At 46.9% G+C, this 20,624-nt stretch overlaps 1 protein-coding gene across 1 annotated transcript; it reads right to left on the bottom strand.

The window, feature by feature from the left end:
- Window positions 1–1,239: 1,239 nt before the first annotated feature.
- Window positions 1,240–17,695, bottom strand: DPP7 (dipeptidyl peptidase 7). Its single transcript, XM_031951951.1, has 13 exons — window positions 17,193–17,695; window positions 14,332–14,439; window positions 13,665–13,804; window positions 12,912–13,075; window positions 11,053–11,188; window positions 10,570–10,651; window positions 9,982–10,148; window positions 9,214–9,274; window positions 4,281–4,399; window positions 4,030–4,186; window positions 3,689–3,753; window positions 3,218–3,288; window positions 1,240–2,029 (listed from the first exon to the last, which is right to left on the bottom strand). Exons 1-13 carry the CDS (start codon window positions 17,347–17,349, stop codon window positions 1,936–1,938), a joined length of 1,521 nt encoding a protein of 506 aa, XP_031807811.1. The 5' UTR covers window positions 17,350–17,695; the 3' UTR covers window positions 1,240–1,935.
- Window positions 17,696–20,624: the final 2,929 nt, after the last annotated feature.

Below are 20,624 nucleotides of genomic sequence, written 5' to 3'. Positions count from 1 at the left end.
TAAAACAAAATCTCTTTATCATTCTCTCCTAAAACCTGCCTTTTCCAAACTTCTTTGCCGCTGAAGTCAATAGCATCCTCCCAGTCTTCCAAGTTTTTGATCGCATATTCTTCCTAAACTTTTCTTTCTCTGTCCCCTTCCATACCCAGTTACTTAGTGGAGCCGGTTCTATTTGTACATCTTTTACATTTGGCCCCTTGTCTCCCATCACAGTAACCTTCAGGGCTTCATCACCTGTCACTGTTATTCTTTCACACTCTTTCTCATCTGTTGGTCTCTCTGCTCTCCCATCCTCCACACAGCTGCTAAAATGATCTACCCACAGCTCTCATCTGACTGTGCTAGTAAGATTCAGCATGTCAAGGAAAGAGAAAAATAGCTGTACTTATTTTCAGAGTTCAGTATGTGAAATTAACTTTTAGAGCTTATTTAACACAAAACCATAGGCCTTCCTCAGGGATGGCACAGGATGACACTGCCAACCATAGCCATATATATAGGCACATCTTTTTTTCCCTGGGGAAATAATTTTACCTGTTTCCTGTAGCTACTTTGCCAAAATTTCTCCAAACCACTCTTGTGATTCTGTATAGGTCTTAAAGGATTTATGCAGAAACAGACAAAAGGGACTATGGTGTTAATATTCCAGTCATACAGAAATAACTCTAAATGCAAGAATAGAATTTTCTAGGCGCTAGAAAAGGCCCGCTCTTATGGTTATCCTTAAGTTCCTTGGTTCTTTTTTGGCATTCCTTAATCCCAATCAAGGCATTTCCTTGCTCAGGAGCACATTAATTTCCTATTGCCTATAGGATAAAACAAAAACTCCTTAGGCTAGCATTTAAGGACTTCCATTCTCTGACCCAACACCTACCACACCTTTCTGACCTCATTTCTCAATTCTCTTCCCCCCCCGCCCCCCAGTGCCCATGTTCAAACCAAGAGGGACTTCTAGGTGTTTGCTTTTTCTAATGGTTTCCTGGCCATCCCCAAATTTTATGGGACACTCCCCAACTACCTCAAAGGATCCTTAACTTCAATGAAGTTGTCTTCTTTTTGCTTTTGTACAATACGGGGCATATGAATATGTGATATTAAGCTTTAGAAGTTTAAAGCTATGCTGACTGGGGGGGCACCCCATTTTTGTGTAAACTTATACATTTCTATTAATGCAGTGTCTGGCTCTCTAATCAATGTCTGTTAATTTGTCAAAAATTCTTAGAAATATATGCACACAAGTCTCGAGGTAAAATTTTATTGCTCTTCATTACAGACACAATGTGGCATGTGCCATCAGGTTTATCTAAAGCATTTTCTGACTGAACAGTTCATTTTTCTGCAATAGCATGGTGCTGTTTTGTTACTCAGAAGTAGGGGAAGAGAAAATTCCAATTTTAAGTACAGCTAGGTGGGAATGGCAAAGGTTACCCAAGGCTAACTTCAATTCATCTGTCTTTAGAGTACCAAAGGTAAAGGGTGGAGCTTTTTTGATTGTATTTTGTTGTGGCTTTTACTTTTAGGGAATGTGAAAAGGGAAAATCCTATATACATTACTGTCATTCCCCAAGATTCCCTAAAATGGAAAACTCGGGGGGCGGGGGGGAAGGGAGAAGGGGAAAGGAGTTTGTTAAGCCCAATTAGGAGAGAACCCAGTATTCAGATACTTCTTCACAGCCCAGATGTCAAACCAGTGGAGATCATATGCTAAGCTTATGGTGATCTTGCAAAACACCTGCTCCTGGGAGGCTGAGTATCAAGCAATAGTCCCAATCTGATAATCTTAAGGACTCTGAAAGTTCCCTTTGGGTACCAAGGGACATCCAAAGCCCCACTTTAGGCCTGGCTTCAGAAACTGTTCCGTAGGCTGGCACTGAAGGTAGAGTCCCACACAATGCAATTAGTGATGGCTGGTTCCAAGTTTTGGAAGTCATACTGTTAATGTCTTCCTGCTTTCACCCATTCATGGATATATGCAGCTTCTAGCTTCCGGACCTCTATGACAGACACGGGGTCTTCTGGATTAGACCCTCTGGAACAGGCAACACAAGGCAAGAAAGGTGAGTACTCTGCTTGTGCTAGGCCTTTAGGGGGTCTTCAAGCTCAGGGTTTGGCAAGAGCAAGAGAAAACAGGATTACATGAGACACAGGCAGGACAGGGGTAAGGGGTACAGGCTGTGGTCCGAGAGGGAATCAAACTAGACTGATTTCATCCACATCATATTCTAACCACCAAACCATATTCCAGACTTTGGCACCTTGCTTCAGCTATCTCCTCACTCTGCACTTTGCCCCCCACTCTACTTTCCAGACTTCACCACTGAGTTTTGCTATGCTGCTTTCCCTTCACACCTGTTTTCAACTCCAGCTTGTGTTGTCTCTCCACCCACTCCTGCCATTCGGATATAAGCTCCTTGATGACAGGGATTGTGTTTATTTTACTTGCGTGTACTTAGCAAAGTAACAAATGCTTTATTTAATTGTCCAAGATTTATTTCAACCTATTGGAGAATTACTTTCTCTTGTTTAAACCCTACTTATCTTTGAGGATATTGGTCAAATGTCAACTCCATGAAGTATTCTCTGATCTCCCTGCCCACAAGCACTTTTTACTTTTTGGAGGGAAGAGGCGGAAGAGAAGGAATCCAAACCTAGTGATTTCAGTGACAGGAAAATATACAATTTACAATGCACAAGGGCCCCTGTTCTGTAACTTAATCTTTACTGCTTGAGTCAACAAAAGGTTTCGTAACTTGGCTCAATCACAACCAATGTATAGAGATACACAACATAGAGGCACAACTCGAACCAAGGACTTTTCAATTTCAGACAAAAGTTTGTCTCCATAACGTTATCAAGGCATTCCTAATTTCGTTGATACAATATGCTACAGAGTGGAATAAAAGTATCATTTCATTTAGCCTATTAGATTTCCCTAGGGCAGGGATCCCTGTCTTATTTGTCTTTGTATTCTCAGTTTTCTTTGCATGTAATAGGTTCTTTAATTATTTGTTTGATCAACTGAATAAAATGTTTTATAAAAATCTGTTGGTTTTGAATACTGTCTGAAAACCTGCAAGCTTGGAGCTGACCCCGGGGTATCATCCACCATGGTCCAAGAAACAAGATGTGATCCTCTGTACTCCCCTCGGGGTAGGATTTCGCTTTTGTGGGCAGAATACAGACAGAAAGGAAATTCAAGAAGCCCAGACTCCCTTACCTGAGATCTAGATGATGAGCTCCGCCTTGGATGGTGAGAGCGATCAAGGATGAACTCAAATTACTCCTTATCTGTTCAGAAGAAGGAAACCTCTCTGTAAAGTTGTGTTTTTCAGAAAAAGATGGGGGCTGATGTTGTTAACAACTCATAAAGAACACTATAATACCAAACCTTTGGGGTGCTCACAATACTCATGAGAAGTAGCCAAGAGACAAGAGGTTAATTCAGTTATTTGCCCTATGTGTCAGTCCTAATGGGGAAAGCTAGGCCAACCTTGTCTGACTCCTACCAGAATGGGAACAGGGAGATTTGAAGGTTAGGCAAGTCAGGCCTGTCCCTGGTTTTGATCAATGGCAAAAAGAATGGAAGGGTGTTAGAAACTGGTGCCCAAAATATTGTCAATCTTATTAAAGGGAAGGGGGGATGGCTTTTCCTGTCTCAATATGAATCACAGGATTCCCAGATACTTACCCCACCCCCTGCCCAGGGATCCAGGTCTCCATTTGAAAATATAATGTTGCTTGCAGCTTTGAGATCTGAATAGGATGAGTAAAAGAAGTGAAAGCCAAAACTTACTCACTGAGAAGGCAGTCTGTTTGCTTATTATGGTTCAGCAAAGTTCCAAGAGTGGAATGCACAATCCTGAAGTCGGGGCATGGAAGAATGCTAGTTGGTTTTTGCACCCCCTTTCTTGAAAAGTGCCTCAAGTAGGCTAGGACACTCCCGATCAGAATTCTATTCATGGAAGATGGACTGGTGTTACCACCACAAGATGTAACAACAGTGTAGGGGAGAGGTAGCCGGTGACTTACTCTTCCCCCAGAAGTTGGTCTGCATCCAGCTTTTCCGGGGCCTGACACCCCACCTGGTGAAACAGTACTTCTCTCGAAGCTCATCGGTAAATGGGATCTTAGGGAACATGTCGGTTACATTATTGCTGTCAAAAGTGAGGTTGATCTCGGTGCAGGCCTGAAAAAGATCCCATTCCAAAATATGCCAGAGCAGGGCAGAGCATTGAGGCTTTCCATTCAGTCAGTCACCCTGATTGTCCCCAACCTTGTACCTGATAATCCCAGGCCTCTGCGCTGGGGCCTGTGCCACAGCCTGTAGGGTCAGCACATTTATGGTAAAGTTTATAGATATCAAAACATGGCTCTGTCCCAGAAGTATTATAAAACAGTCCTAAAAGAGGGAAAGAAAAGGGTTTGGAGCATACATTCAGTGCTCAGACCATGTAGGTGATAGAAGCTATAAGAGAATTTCACCTTCCAGATAATTTTAATAGATAATTCACATGAACTCTTCTCTTCCTATACACCTACTACTGTACCCAAGGTTTTCCTCTCAGTGGTTGTTTCAAGAACAAGTTAAATTTAAGTACGGGACTAGGAAATCTTGGAGTCTTTCATACTCCCAAAACAATGCACCTTCCAGTCCTATTGGATACAGGTGAATTTACCATAAAAGATCAGTTCATCCAGCCTCAAGCTCTGCCCCCTCCCATCAAAATGCTAATTTAATCTGTACAACACACTGCTGGAGGTGGCACTTTGCCTCTCCTTGGATCCACCAATACTAACAAGAGGAGGCAGGCCCAGGCTTGCCCAGATGACATTTAAGTCTGGCTGAAACAAGCCAATGGCAGTCAGGACCCTCTTTTCTTCTCCATGTTGACAAGAACTCCCCAGAAGACTCAGAGACTTGGAGAGAGCAGTCAGCAGCCCCTGCCAGTACTATGTCGGCAGCTCAGCCTGTGGGATCAGCCACATATCCCCAGAAGCTGTTAGAAGGAGTTGGAAGTCTGTGGCAGCTGGGGCTCTTATGTGATGTGACCCTTGAAGCTGGTGGTGTCCGTTTCCCTGCCCATCGAGTAGTCCTCGCCTCAGCCAGCTGCTACTGCCGGGCCCTTTTCCTGGGCCACGCAGGCCTGGAGACCACTGTCCAGCTGCAGGGCATTGAGCCTGCAGGGCTGGGGAACATGCTCAACTTTATCTACTCCGGGAAGCTGCATCTCTCAGCAGACAACCTCAAGGAGACAATGCAGGCAGCTGAGGTCCTGCTGGTTCGTGATGCCATTCGCCTCTGCTGTGCTTTCCAGGGCACCACCACAACCCTACCTGGGAAGGTCATCGAAGACCCTCGAGATGAGCAACATGTCTGGCACTCACAACAGGATGCACTGAGTGAGTTACCGGAGAGAATGGGGATGCTAGGGATGCAGTGTTTGAGCTGATTGTGACTTGGTTGGGGGAGAATCCTGTAAGATTTCCAGAGGCTACCAAGATGCTAGGGCAGCTCCCCTTTCCACTGATGTCACCCACAGAGCCACCTGTCCTGGCCACAGCCACTATGGAGACTGATCTCACCTGTCCTGAGATCCTGAGCTACCACATGCGTGTCGGCGCCCAGTCAGCCCTGCAGACTGAACATGGCTGCCCCCAAGTTACTGTCCCCACTCTGCTCGTCCTGGGAGGGCGTGGACCCAACAACCAGCTCAATGGGGATGTGTGGGCCATGATGCTGGCTGATAGAACCTGGAGGCGAATGGGAAAGTTGGGCACACCTCTGTACAATCACGCAGTGGCTGTGCTCAGTGGCTTCCTCTATGTCCTGGGAGGCCAGTCCAAGTTTGACCCAGCTGGCCAGCATCCATCCAGCGAGGTGAGAGCTTTACCTAAGGCTCCAGAGTAGAAGTGGTCAGAGCTGGACATCGCTCTGCTTTGGAGAGCGTGATCCCAACTACACTGAGACGAAGCCCAAGCTAGAGCCAGGTTCAGAATCCTGGGGAGAACTCCCTGCCCCTGCAGTGACCTTTACAAAGGGGAAGGGCTTTCCCAAACACGTTCAGTCCTACCCTCTGAACTGCAGGGCTTCTGTAACTGGGAGTCCGGTCAGGGGAGAGGAAAGCAGTCAGAGCCCAGTGATGCCCTTTTCTCCATCCCGCAAATCACCACGAGCCCCTTTTAGGGATCCCAGGCCTGGGGATCTCTGTTCTGCAGCTTCTGCCTGAGATCCAAATGGTCCCTCTGCCCAATAACTGGGGCATCCAATAGGAGGGAGGGCCAAGTGAAGGGCTGTGCCCCGAACTCCAACCCTGCTCACAGTGCTCCCTGGATCCCTAGGTATTTCGATTTGATCCCCAGCATGGTACCTGGCTGCAAATGGCCAGCATGCTCCAGAGGAGAAGCAGATTCCATGCAGCCGTGCTGGGCGAGGTGATTGTGGCTGTAGGCGGTGGGACACTTCTGGGGAAGCTCACTAGCACCGTGGAGGCTTACGAGCCTGTTCGAGACACTTGGACATGGCTGGTGCCTTTCCCTCTGCCTGTGGCTGACCATGCTGGAACCACACATGAGGGCCTTCTCTATATAGCAGGTGAGCTAACTGAAAAATGGCTCCCCTTCCTTGGAGAAACTGAGGAAGGACGGGCGGAGTGGGGGGTTGGGTGGGGCAGAAGAATGGACAGCGAGGCCAAGCTTAGACAGGAATGCTATCCAAACTTTGACCCTGATGGGAGCTTAAGCAAGTGTGGGGACCGAGCACATAACACTAGTATATGGAAAAGAAACAAGAAATCCACTTTTTAGTAAACAGTCTAGTCTAAAAACATAAAGCAAGCTCTCTGGGGGTGGGGTAGGGTCAAGGGCTCTTAAGCCTTTAACACTGATCCCTTTAGCAGTCTAGTAGAGCCTATGTACACTTTCTCCAAATAGTGTTTCTTTTAATGCAAAAAATAAAATATCTAGATGAAAGGAAACGCCTCATATTGAAAGCTACTTAAACTGCACTTGAGAGTAAGACTTTATACATAGCTGTGTGCGTGCACATGCATCCCCATATACATGTGTGTGTGTGTGTATATATATATGTGTGTGTGTGTGTGTGTGTGTGTACTTAGACATAGGGGGTAAAGGGAAGGAGGGAGGGAGAGAGCACCATTCATGGACTCCAGGGTAAGAACTCCTGGGCTAGATAAACCACGTCACTTATAAAGGACCATAAGAGAAAGCTGGGATAGGACAGAATGGGATAGAGGCTCTGGGAACCAGGTCTCCAGAACCATGTCTGCCCTATTAAATGTGAGGTGTTCAGAGTTCCCCAGAGGTTCAGAACTATGTGACTTCTTTCATTCTGCTTTGCCCATTTCTTCCCTTACAAGGTGGCTTCTCTTCAGGTAAGACCTTAAACCTAGTGAGCAGTTACCTTCCACGTCTGCATCGCTGGATCCCCAACCACCCACTGACTTTCTCCCGCTGTGAACACAGTCTTGCAACTTCCAGGAACACCCTTTTTTGTGTAGGAGGCCGGACCCTTAGCCCAGTGAGTGTCATGGAGATAAGCTGAAGGGTAGGGGAGGGTTGGGCTTAGTTTAACTGAGCAAGGGGATGGGGGGCCAGCCATTAAGTACTCTGTAACCCACCCCATTCATCTCCAAACTCATTTCCGTCTTATAGGTGAAAAAACTGAGGTCTCACAGGAGTGCCTAAGGTCATGCAGATAGCTCATGGGATAGCCAGAATCTAGGTCTTCTGATAATTACACCATAAGGCCCTGAGAATCCTGGGGGATCCTTAGGGGGCTCCAAAGTTCAGGCAGTGAGATATGACTGATAACCACTCATGTGCACAGGCAGGGGCATGGATCCATGTGGCTGAGACAGAGTGCTACAGCCCAAGCACAGACCAGTGGACAGTTCTGCGTCTTATCTCCCTGGGCCGGTGCCAGCTGAGCATGGTTGGGCATGAGGACCAGCTCTATGTAACAGGTGGGGGCTTTCTGGGCACCAGGACCAAGGAAGCTACAGTCCTGGTGTCCAAGCCGGCGGGCTGGGCCTGGCAGGAGGTGGGCTTCTTGCCACAGCCACTGCTGGATCACGCTTCTTGCATCTTTGCTCTGCCTCCTGTGGAGTTCCAGATCCAAGGGAGAGAAACCTCCCTAAATGCAGTTACCAATGAAGAGCAGACAAGGCTTGCAGCAAAGTTACAACCGGTGAGGGAGAAAGGATGCCCACCTTAATCTGGCTTCCCTCCTCTGAACATCAGTGTGCCCACATAGGTACCAGTGAATTACTAAATAAAGATGAACACAACTCAATCCAGGTGCCCTAGTAGGGTTGTCGGTCAAAACAAGTGGAAGGGGGAGTCCTGGACTCTGGCATCACCAGTCCCAACACTGACTCTCAGGATACAACCCAGAACAGAGATGACAGGCACAGGTATCTGAGCATCAGAGCAAGGGCAGAGGGAGGGCCCAAGGGCCAGCCCCCCCACTACTGCTCCCTATGCATTTCAGGGCCTCAGTAACTGAGCCATTGCCAACACACATCTCCCTAGAGCTACTAGTCAGCAAGCTGAGATGGCTCCTCGACCCCTGGCCCTCTCTGGAGCTGTTCCTCATGGATGGGGCTGGCCTAGGACAATCTGTGACCGCAAGCATTTACCTAACAATGTTTTGCAAAGCACTTCATACATCTGATCCTCCCATGAGGTAAGGGCTGTTATTCCCATTTTTACACATGAGGAAACATGAGTACTCTAACACCAGACTTGTCCAAGGTCATGTACTTAGGAGGTATTGGGATGTCTCCCCAACTCCCAGGCCAGCATTCCTGCTGTTATAAGCTCTCCTTTCTACTCTTCCCTACTCCTTATTGTTCCTCTTGCACCCCCCCCCCCTTACTATTATCTCTGCTTTTTTCTCCCCTCCCTGATGGTCTTCTTACCACTTCTCAGGCTGGGGTGCCAGTAAAAAAGAGAGTAAAAGGAACAGCTGGCCAGAGGGTGCTGGGATTGCACCATGAAACAACTCATTGTGCACATCCTCTGCTGAGTGAACATGAAATCCTCAGCTAGTCCTAAACCTGAGTTCTTACAGAATACACCAACCCAGTAATGGGCCATTCAAAATTTGTCTGCAATTGGGGGAGGAAATTGGCAGAATCCCTTCCACCCAGGAGACTCACAGACCCAGCCCATCACGGGGAAGTGAAGACTTACCAACCAGGTCCCTGAGTCCCTGGATCTGGTTCTTTGCACTAAGGAGCCGATCACATCCCACCTGGTGAGAGACATGTTGGTCAGTCTCCCTACTTATCTTAGTGGGGAACAGAGTTCAGGAACTGAGGCTAAGACACAAGACTTCCAGGACCACAGTCTTCCTCTACTTTAATCATCTCTGGCACAAACTGGGAGAATGATCTTTCTGATATGGTAGGGAACTTTGGTCCCAAGATAAAACTTGGATGGCTCATACCCTGGGTTATGAAGGCAGTGGGAGAAGTGATGGTAGAAGCAAAATATATTTCTTTTTAAAAGCCTTGGGTCTTGGGATAGCTAAATGGCACCATGTGGCCTCATACTTAACACTTCCTAGCTGTGTGACCCTGGGCCAGTAACAAAAGCCTTGGATCTGAATCCCAGCTCTGCTGTTTGTTGCCTATGACTCCAGTTAGTCACCTCGAGTTCCTCTGTAAAATGAGGAATAGCTGTTCTGTCAGACTCCCTTCAGTTCTCAATCCTCTAAGTTCTAAACTTAGAAGCAGCTGGACTTCAGCCTGGATTCATTGTTCCTTCTTAACCTTGTTTTGGAAAGCTCTTGTGGCCGTGGACCTAGCCAGGAAAATCTTGCCACAAATCTCTGCCTCTTTCTATCTGCTGGGATTTTGTTTTTTAAGAAAAAGAGTCCCCAACTTGTGTTGGGGGTAGCTCTGGCAAACGTTCTTCCACTCTCTCCCCCAACATCCAATGGCTCCTGGGACTTCTTACCTTGACAGGATTGGCTGGGAAATGGCCCATGAAATCAGTGGGGTAGGGGTAGTCCATCATTGTGATCATGGTGAAGGCATTTCGGGCAAATTCAAACAATTGGGTGATGGCTGAGTCACTTGAGGGCTGTGTGCATGTACCCATTTCCTGGCTGATTTTGTCAAAGGCTTTGAGGAGGAGAAGAAATGTTCCAGTGATCACATCCCAAGCAGATGGTATTGTCTGAGCAAAAGGAGCTACGATGGTATTCTGAATCCAACGTGCACATCTTCCCCTCAGCCGGCTCAGGGTCCAAGTCAGGGTGACAGTAAAACGGGCTCCTGAGTCCTGGACAATTTTCTCACCCCATGGAGCAATGACCACTGATGCCTGTGGCAGGATCGTTCGGGGGAAAGAGCAGTGAACAAGGAATCGGGACCCAGGACTCTGGTACTGCCAACTTACTGTGACCTGGGCAGGTGACCTGCGGCCTCAGGAGTTTTATTACTGAAATGAGGCTACATCCCCAGCTTTGCCTCTGTTCAGAGATACTCAATCACCAAATAGATTGGTATATGGGAAACTATTGACATGGGGAAGAATTGTTACCTCGCTGAAGGTACAGGTCTTTGATCAGTCTGAAGGCTTCTCGTACACCCTGCACACATTTGGGGCTGTAGTTCTCAAAGTCCTAGGGGAAGGAAGGGGAGAGGGAGGAAAAGCCCAAAGCATGTGAATTCCCCATTTATTTCTTGCTACAAGCCAAACCTTGTGCCTTTGCCCTGGGGAAAGTCATGGCAGTGCAGGGCACAGAGGTGAGCTGTAATGGAAGGATCTATATGACCCCAATTCAATGTAATTCAACATTTAAAGGCAAAAATAAAGCAGTCCTTGCAAGGAGCTTACATGCTAGCCCATGGGATACAAGTACATGGATGAATATAATATGAGGTTAAAGGGTTAACTGGCTACATAAAGGGTTGTTGTTAAAGGGTTGCTGGCTACATAATGCCAGGAGGTGCCAACCTCTGGGCAAGGGCTGCTGCTGGGACCACAAAGGCTCCTGCAGACTGGGGGGCCGGTCCAACTTACAGCAGTAACATCTCTGAAGAACTGGCTGGAGTCCCCAATGCCAGCAATGGAGAGCACAGGAGCACTGGCAGCCAGTGCCCCAGCCACCAGGTTGGGGTACTTCATCCTCATGTAGGCACTGAGCATCCCTCCATAACTGGGGAGACAAGAGAAGGCTTTGCCTGAGATACTCCTGCCTCCTGACTCTCCCCAACACATCCCTCTTCTCCTGCTAGACCGAAACCCTTACTATTCCACTGGAAATACTCCAATATAAGATGGGGGTTATGATACTGGTGCTATCTACTTCACTAAATGCAGAGTGTCTGAATTGTGAAGTCCTTCACGAAAAGGAGCTGGTATTACTATCGCAATTCCACCCATTCTTCAAAGCCTACTCTACTGTAATATCTGTCATATGTGCCATCTTCCACTACCATGCCAAGAGAGCAGCCACAATCACCCAAGAAGAACAGGGACACAGAACAAATTTTAGAACCCACAAGAAGTCCTCCTGAATCTGGGACAGGTCCCTGAAGTCTTTCTGGCCTTCAGTTTCTTCATCTAAAGACAAGAATACTCATTTCTCTTCCAGAGAGCGTTGGGAGAATTAAATAAAATGACTTCCCAAGAGAAACAAAAATTTTATCTTCCAAAGGCAGGTATTCTCAGCAGCCAAACAACGAGCCATTTTGTAAAAGCAGCTCCTTTGGGTCAAGCAGTGTGCCAAGAGCCCCTGTCCTCGAGGAGCTAGGCCGGGAGTTCACATGTACATGGGCAGGTAGAGACAGAATCCATACAGGAAGATTTCGAGTTAAAGGCAGAGGTAGCTGGAGGGATCAGGAAGGGCTTTATGTATGATATGGTGCTCAAGCTGAGCGCTGAACAAAACCAGGATTCTAAAACAAAGGGGAGGAGGAAATGGAAATTCTCCTGGAATGGCAAAGAGACAGGACAAAGACTCTGAGAAGAAATAGATGAGAAATAACAAGAGGATCAGTTTGGCTCAAATTGAGAAAATGTGACGGTGAGTAAAGTTTAATAAGCCTGGGAAGACAGGCTGAAGCCAGGTCATGAAAATCCAAACAAAGGATTTGCTCTTTGGGGCACTAAGGAGCCATAGCAGGCTACTGAATGATGGAGTAAGGGCTGAGTAATCATGGCAGCTTCATGGAGGGATGGCTTGGAGCAGAAGGAGGCTTAAGGAAGGAAGATCCACCAAGAGGCAAGTGCAATAATCCAGGGGAGAAATCTATGAGGGGATGAGCTGTGGGTGTGACAGCGGCGGGGAAGGGTACTGGATGTGTGGGGGTAAAATGAAAGCACCAAGGATGAGTAAGGTTTTGAACCCAAGTGGCTGGAAGGATGATGATGTCCCCAACAGAAATATGAAAGTCTAGTAGAAGCTTGGCTTGGGAGGAAGAGTTAGTTATTTTGGATTTAGTTATTTTCATTCTAAATTGAGTTTATTATGCCTAGAGTGTATCCAGTACAAAATATCCAAAATCCAACAGGATCTTCATTTCTAAGTGTCACTGAATGGCAGAGAGGTGGCAGGGACTGAATGTAATAAAACCATTCTGGGAGCGTTTGGATTACCCCTTGGAAGCCAGAACCAGGGCAGGCCATTTAGGAAAATCAGAGAGCTGACACATCTCCCAAACTGTCCTATAGTGTTTCACTCTACTAGCAACTTCTGATAAAGTAGGCACTGAGATTCCACTTTTAGATAAGGTAAAGGGCAGAGAGGAAAAGTCTGAGACTAGTAAGGACGATGGGGCTGAGCTTAGAAGGCCTATGTATTTAAGATTTACCCCAAAGGTTAAGCTTGGGAAACACCTGGTGCTCCTTGGCAACCACGTGACTCCTTAGGAACATACCTGCCTCCAAAGGTGATAACAGGCACATTCTCAGCCTTGTACTCCTTTTGCAGAGCCTGGATCAGCACAGCAAAGTCAGCCAAGGCCTGCTCTACTGTAAGCAGGGATGTATTTCCCTTTCTGGTGGACTGGACCCCAAATGGAAGGGACTTTCCATAGTAGCGCTGGAGAATAAGAACAAAAACCAGACCGAGCTCAGAATCCCATCTCAGCCCAGCATCCGGCCCGACTGGCCAAGACTATTAAGTTGACCCCGGTAGGTCTCCTCATCAGGTCACAGCAAATTCACTGCATAGGGTAACTCAATCTCATTTCTGAGTCCGAAGGGGTTTTTGCCATATCCCAGCCTGTTAAAATATGATGATGGCAGGGATAAAATACACCAGGAGCCAGATTATATCTTTCAGGTACCAGAAATTATTCAAAATATTTTCATTCCAACTGTAAACAAAACATAACTATCTGATTGTGAACTGAATGAAAATAACTAAATAGGCAACTTTTCTTTTAAAGCCTGAATAAAAGTTGATTCTATCAGGATTTTCTGAATATGGGCCAGACAAAAATACTGTCCTTGGGCCCAATGGCTGATGTCCTGATAAAAAGCAGAGCTGCAGTGAAATGAACCAAAATATACCTCAAAGGGAGAGAATTAAGGGCATGATCTGTTCTTCTTCTTGACTGGAGAGTCAGTCTCCTGTTACCTGACCAGGAAAGAGCCCCAAGCCTCAGAAACAGTCACACCATACCCACATGTTCAGCAAAAATGACCAGAGCCTCCTCAGCTGATGCTAGCTCCAGAATGAAATCGCAATTACTGGCAAAAGCCCAGACATCAGCTTCATTTCCCGTATAAAAAAATATTGGTCCTGTTCCCTTCTTCCAGAACTTCTCTGTAAGACAGACCAAGAGAAAGAGATAGGGCATTCTCTAACCATCAAAGAAAACATTCTAAGGTGTCCCCTCCATGGAAAGGGCTTGTTATAGTTTAAGAGAATCAGATTTGGACTTTAAATCAGAAGCTGGATTTCTTCTCACTCCCACACTCCCAGGAGCCCTAAGACTGGTTAACTTCAAAAAAAGATTAATCCACAGGGGATCCAAACTAAACCAAAACAGTCTCTCCCCTCAAGGGGCTTATGTTCTACAGGACAGGCTAAGGAATCACATAGAGGCCCTGAAGTTTCCCCATTTACAGGCCTCTCTAGGCCGAACAGTTTGCAGAAAGCCAGCCTGGAGAAGTGAGTCTTCTACTACCCATAATCAACTATCCATACTCTCAACTATTCAGCCAATATGTATATACATATATGTACAAAATTGTGTGTGTCTGTGTGTTTGTATTTGTATATAGTAATTATTTCTGTGGGGAGGGCCCTAGCTGGGGTCCCCCTGCCCCATTTTCTTTGCCAGACCTCACCTGTCACCAGGAACCGCTGGAGGAATGTATTGTTGCCATAACTTTCAAAGTTGAAATGATCCAAAATCTGCTCAAAGTATCGCTCCTGGAAGTCCACTTGGGAGGCTCCTTGAACAGGGGAAGGGCCATACTGGATTAGCAGCTATGCTAGCCAAGGGACCTGGGACTCAGGGCTTGGAGGACCCTTGGGGTGATGCAGGTAGAAAGGCTAAGAAGCCAAGGGAAAAGAAAGGAGATAACCTCAGGGGAAGGAATGGTAAGGGAGCTGAATGCAAGGTTATGTGTTCACAGGGAAAGACAGGGAAGTAAAGAAGGCAAGGATGGGATTTAAGAGGTCAGGAAATCCATTTTGGTGGGGCTGCTAGGAGGCTGACCTCTAAATTCTGAAATCTTCTTAACTCACTAGCTCATCAAAGTTTGGGGGAGGTCCTGAGTGAAGGAGTTTGGGGGAAAGGTTTGGGAAGGGGATTCGTTTCAATTCAACAACATCATCTGTGCTTGGTGCTGGGAAACAATGATGAAATAGTCCTGCTCTTAAAAGCTTACATTCTCCTGGAGAGCAATAACACACACTGATTCAAGTTATATATATATATGTTCAAGTTATATACTTTTCAAAAGGTAAAGAGTGATAAAGTTGAGGCACTCTAGAAAGAACTCATGGAAGAAGGCACCTGAGTTAGGCTGAAAGAAGCTATAAAAGGACAGATATGAGGGAGTGCTTTCCAGACATGGGATGGGGGGGGAGGGAAGGAGTTGGCAGGAGCAAAGACATGGAGGGGAGAACGGAAATGTTATTAAGGAAACAGGCAACAACTATCAGGCCAGCTTAAGTGAAATGGAGTGTGTGGAAGGGAGTAATATGAACATTGGAAATGCAGGTGATAGTTAGGAAGCCTCAAATACCAGGATGGGTATTTCATATTTTATCTTAGAGGCAAGAAAGAGTCACAGAAGATTCTTGAGTGGGGACTGTTCTGCGAGTCTCAATTGGACAATGTTTTGGAAAGTGGTCTAAAGAAACTACTGCAATGGTCTAGGCCAGAGGTAATGAGTGCCTGGGTAAAAGGTGTATGAGTGGAGACAAGTCAGGAGACCTGAGTGACATCACTGAAGGAGAAGACCAAGACGTGCCTACTGATTGTGCCACTGAAGACTCATCTTCTCCAAGTTCAAATGTGGCCTCAGATTCTTACTAGGGGATGACTCTGGGCAAATCACTTAATCCTGTTTGCCTCAGTTTCCTCATCTGTAAAATGAGCTGGAATGGGAAAAAGCAAATCACACAGCATTTTTGCCAAGAAAATCCTAAATGGAGACTCAAAGAGTTGGGTATGACTGACAGACAACTGAACATAAAAAAATAAATAAATAAATAATAGAGGAATTCACAAATAAATCACATTCTAAAACAGGTTGAAAATATTAGAAAACGAAGTCAAGAGATAGTAAAGGCTACAAGGATGACTGAGTTTGCAAACCTGGATGACTGAAAGAACAATGGTGCCCTAAACAGAAATAAAGAAGTTGGGAAAGTTTGGGGAAAAACAGAATGAATTGTTTTGAATGTGCTTTATTTGAAATAGTGATCCAGGTGGAGTTGTCAGCATGGTGACAACATGGCACCTGGATTCTGGAAAGAAATTAGGGGTGTGTGTGTGGGTACAGAGAGATTAAGAGAGGAGAGAAACACACAGAGAGACAGGGAGAGAAGACGAGGGAGAGGGAAGAAGAGAGACAGACAGGGAGAGAGAGAAGGGGGAGATAAAGAGATAGAGAGACAGAGGCAAAGAGAGGGAAGGAGATAGAGACAGAGAAGGAAGATACAGAGAGAGGGAGAGTCAGAGAGTGAGAGAGACAGAGAGAGAAAAAGAGAGAGGGAGGGAGGGAAGCAGGAGAGAGGGAGAGGGAGAGAGGGCACTGTACAGAGCTTCAAGGGATGCTGCTATCCTATACAGTAATCCGCCACTAGGAAGCCAGGGCCTACCTGCCTCTTGGCTCGGATGCCACCTCACCACCAGCACCCCCAAATTAATCCATTCAGCTTTGAAACTGTCCTACAGGTGATATTAGCTAACAAAAAACACTCAGAAGCTAGAGGGCACACGAATAGGGCAGGCTCTGGAGTCGCCGAGAACTGAATTCGAATCCTGACTCACTTTGCGGTGATTTAGGCAAGTCAATGTCTCTTGCCCTTAGTTTGCTCAAATTAGCAAAACAGGGCAACAAACCACAAACAACCTTAAACAATGGCTGTGAAGCCCAGATGAGGTAACTGATCAAAGCACTTTGCAAACTTCAAAGCGCTGTCTGAAGCTGGTTATACCTAACTGGCCACGGACTGCAATTCCCATCCAGGCTGTCTGTTACCAGAAAATAAAGGCGGCCTCGAAATCCCGTTATCTGCTCCCTCTCCCACGCCGTTCCCTGCCCCCCTGCCTTCCCCTCCCCCCCTGCACAGAGCAGGGCTCCTTGTCTCTGCCCCCTCACAGCAGAGCCGGCCCCTCCGGCACCTCGCTCCCGCCTGGCGCACAGTAGGCCCGCACAATGCCGGTTACCCCTATATTCTAGGACAGGGGAAAGTTCACTCCGAGAGGGGAAGGGGAAGGGGGGGTCGGGGAATCAGGGTAAGATGAGGTGGGGGCGCAGAACTAGGAGGACTTTGAGAACGTGGCGTTGGGGGAGGCACTGGGGAATCTGGGGGTTGTTCTGGAAGGGCGCGGTTCGGGGGAGTTTCCAGAAGCTGGGGAGCAGGAGTAAGGGGGGCCGCTGGGGGGCAATTCCCGGAGAAGGGAGCTCGGGAAATTCGGGGCGCTGAGTTTGGGGAGGGTCCCCCGAGGGGAGGAGCTGCGGTCACTCACCCCAGGACTCCCCGCTGCTCGGGCCCGGGCCCAGCCCCAGCCCCAGCAGCAGCAGCAGCCAGGTCACAGGGAGGCTGGGGCCGCGCCAGGCGGCGGACACGCGGCTCCCCAAGCCCATGAGTGCAGTCCTCGCTTCGGCCCGCCCGGGTGGGGACATAGCCGGCTGTCACATGACAGACGCCCACGTGATTCCACGGACTAGGAAACCGGTCACGGGGCGGGCGGAGCCTGTGGGAGCGCCGCACGTCAGGGCTCCTCTTCCCTGGGTGACATCCGTTTACTGGGCGCAGCGTCCGCTGGCTCACTTTCCCCATCCGTTTAATGGGCGCAGCGTTGGTGCGCTCAGTTTCCCCATCCATTCAATGGGTGCAGCGCCCGCTGCTGGTTCCCCGGTCGGGGGAGGCCGGGGGCGGGGCGGGAGTGAAAGCATCTTCTAGGTCATCCTCTGCTGGGCCGTGGGCCTTCACGTTCCCGAGTTCCCCGCTCTCGGTGCTCCCGCAGCAAAGCCGGGGCGCGCGGAGGAGGACTTTGGGGGTGACGCCTTCCTTCCACAGATGCGGAGACTGAGGCAAAGCGCGCTCAAGTCCCAGTGCCAGAGCTCACCGCGGAGTGAGAAGTCGTCGGCCACTGGCGGCGGGCGTATCCACAGAGCGGTCAGCCCCGGGCGCGCGGCCGCCTCTGGGGCCCCTCCCCAGCTTGGGGAACAGTCAGAGCCCCGCAGGCCGCGCCAGGCACGGACGCAGCTGAGCGACTCCCTCCCCTCCCCCCCACTGCCCTGGCTCTGTCTCCCCTGGGCCTGAAATCGGGAAGGCCCGGTTTGTAAGACTACCAGGGAAGCTGCTAGCTGTGTGACCCTAGCCAAGTCAGCCGGCCTCTGCTTGCCTCGGTTCCCTCAGCTGTGAAATGGGAACAATAATGTCAAAAGCTGACGTGCCGAAAGCTAGGCCTCCTGCGCCAAATTAGCCAACTTGCCAAGGCAAAGGAAAAGCTCTTGAAGAAAATTAAAAGTGCATTTTTAGCACTAAAAGTATGTTTAATCAAAGCACGTACGTTTTTAGTCATAGTGCTATTCCACACTTAATAGACTACAATGTAATGTAAGAACCCTGAAAATCCTTTGACTTGCTTAATTTGATATTGCCTTATTTGGGGTGATCTGGAACTAACCCCGCAATGCCTCTGAATACCCCTGGATACAATGATGAAGAGAGGGCTTGTGTCTCTTTGTATTTTTATCCCCACTTCCTGGCACAGGATTTGGCAGCCATAGGTCTCCTTTGTCTCTAGGGTTAATGCTTTTCCCCATAACACCCGGGGCTTCTGGATTGTGGACTGCTTTGAATGCGACAGAGGAGTTTGAATCTACTTGTGTTAGTAGAGTCTCGCAGGAAGGAATGACACATCCACCCTCTGCCTAAGGATAATTAGCCTGGTTTGGGTCTGAAGGGTGGCTTGGTTGATGAGAGAGAAATCAAAGGCAGAAGAACTTGTTAGGAATATATTAGTTTACTTGGGCAGCACATCTGACTGGAGTCCATTTGGGGTCTCCTTGGCTCCGATGTTGCACTGGTTTGCCATTTCCTTCTCCTGCTCATTTTATAGGTAAATAAGGCAAATTCTGCCTTAACAGAGTTGTGTGACTTGCCCAGCGTCACCCAGCTGGAAAGTATCCGAAGTTGGATTTGAACTCGGAAAGATGAGACACCAACACGTCTCCTACTTCCAAGCCCCACACTATCCATTGAGCCACCTAGGCCCCATCAGGCACTTAATAAATATTTATTGGGTGTGTTGTAATAGACTCGTGGCAATGGGAACAGGGAAGAAAGGAGCGATGAAAAAGCAAAGTTGGAGTTGGCAGGACCTATTAATTAACTTGGTTCTATGTGAGTATATAGAGTGTAGATTGCAAGCTAATCCAAGGCTCTTAACCTGGGAAACTGTTAGTGGAGCCACAGGCAAAAATAAAATCATAAAGAGAAGGTAGTTTAGAGAGAAAATGGATATGTTCCATTTTGTACGTGTTAAATTTGAGATGCCGAGGACATTAGACTTGCATGAGCTGGAATGAAGTGAGCAGAACCAGAACAATGTACACAGCAACAAGATTATGTGATTATCCACTGTGATGGACTCTTTTTCTCAACAATGTGGTGTGTTCTGTTTTGTTTTTTTCATTTCTGTCTTTTTTTTTTTTTTTTTTAATAGCCTTTTATTTACAGGTTATATGCATGGGCAACTTTACAGCATTAACAATTGCCAAACCTCTTGTTCCAATTTTTCACCTCTTACCCCTCCACCCCCTCCCCCAGATGGCAGGATGACCAGTAGATGTTAAATATATTAAAATATAAATTAGATTCACAATAAGCATACATGACCAAAACGTTATTTTGCTGTACAAAAAGAATCAGACTCTGAAATATTGTACAATTAGCTTGTGAAGGAAATAAATAAATGCAGGTGAGCATAAATATAGGGATTGGGAATTCAATGTAATGGTTTTTAGTCATCTCCCAGAGTTCTTTTTCTGGGCATAGCTGGTTCAGTTCATTACTGCTCCATTGGAGATGATTTGGTTGATCTCATTGCTGAGGATGGCCAGGTCCATCAGAACTGGTCATCATATAGTATTGTTGTTGAAGTATATAATGATCTCCTGGTCCTGCTCATTTCACTCAGCATCAGTTCGTGTAAGTCTCTCCAGGCCTTTCTGAAATCATCCTGTTGGTCGTTTCTTACAGAACAGTAATATTCCATAATATTCATATACCACAATTTATTCAGCCGTTCTCCAACTGATGGGCATCCACTCAGTTTCCAGTTTCTAGCCACTACAAGTATATAATGATCTCCTGGTACTGCTCGTTTCACTCAGCATCAGTTCGTGTAAGTCTCTCCAGGCCTTTCTGAAATCATCCTGTTGGTCATTTCTTACAGAACAGTAATATTCCATAATATTCATATACAATCTGGTGTGTTTCAAGGCAATTCCAATAGGCTTGGGATGGAGAAGATCTCAGAAACTGAATGGGAATTGAAGCATAGTATTTTCACCTTTTTTTGTTTATTTGCTTTTTCTTTTTTCATGGTTTTTTTCATGGTCTGATTTTTTTTCTTGCAAAATGGAAATAAGTTTAAAAGAATTGCACATGTTTAACCTGTATCAGATTGTTTGCTGTCTTGGCAAGGGGAGAGGTAAGGGAGAGAGGGAGAAAAAATTAAACACAAAATCTTATAAAAATGAGTGTTAAAACTATTTTTATGTGTATTTGGAAAATAAAATACTATTGAGAGATGTCTGAGGACATGAATCCAAAAATGGCTTGTAGCAGTTGGAGATCACAGTCTAGAATTCAAAAGAAAAGCTCAAGACTGAAAAGATTTGAGACTCATTTTTTCCTGTTCTCTGTGCTATTCCCATCTCAGCCT

Source organism: Sarcophilus harrisii, chromosome 2 (genome assembly GCF_902635505.1).
Source record: "Sarcophilus harrisii chromosome 2, mSarHar1.11, whole genome shotgun sequence".
Classification (NCBI taxonomy): Eukaryota; Metazoa; Chordata; class Mammalia; order Dasyuromorphia; family Dasyuridae; genus Sarcophilus; species Sarcophilus harrisii.
Note: the sequence above shows the minus strand (reverse complement) of the source record. Positions and strands in the feature narration are given on the sequence as shown.

What these genes read in the sequence shown, in the direction of transcription:
- DPP7 (XM_031951951.1), bottom strand. Translation starts at nt 17,349, where the DNA reads ATGTCCCCACCCGGGCGGGCCGAAGCGAGGACTGCACTCATGGGCTTG. An exon ending in GAGCAGCGGGGAGTCCTGGG is followed by an intron (nt 14,440 to 17,192) that starts GTGAGTGACCGC and finishes CCCCTGTTCAAG; the next exon opens with GAGCCTCCCAAGTGGACTTC. An exon ending in GACCAACTTCTGGGGGAAGA is followed by an intron (nt 3,754 to 4,029) that starts GTAAGTCACCGG and finishes CATCCTATTCAG; the next exon opens with ATCTCAAAGCTGCAAGCAAC.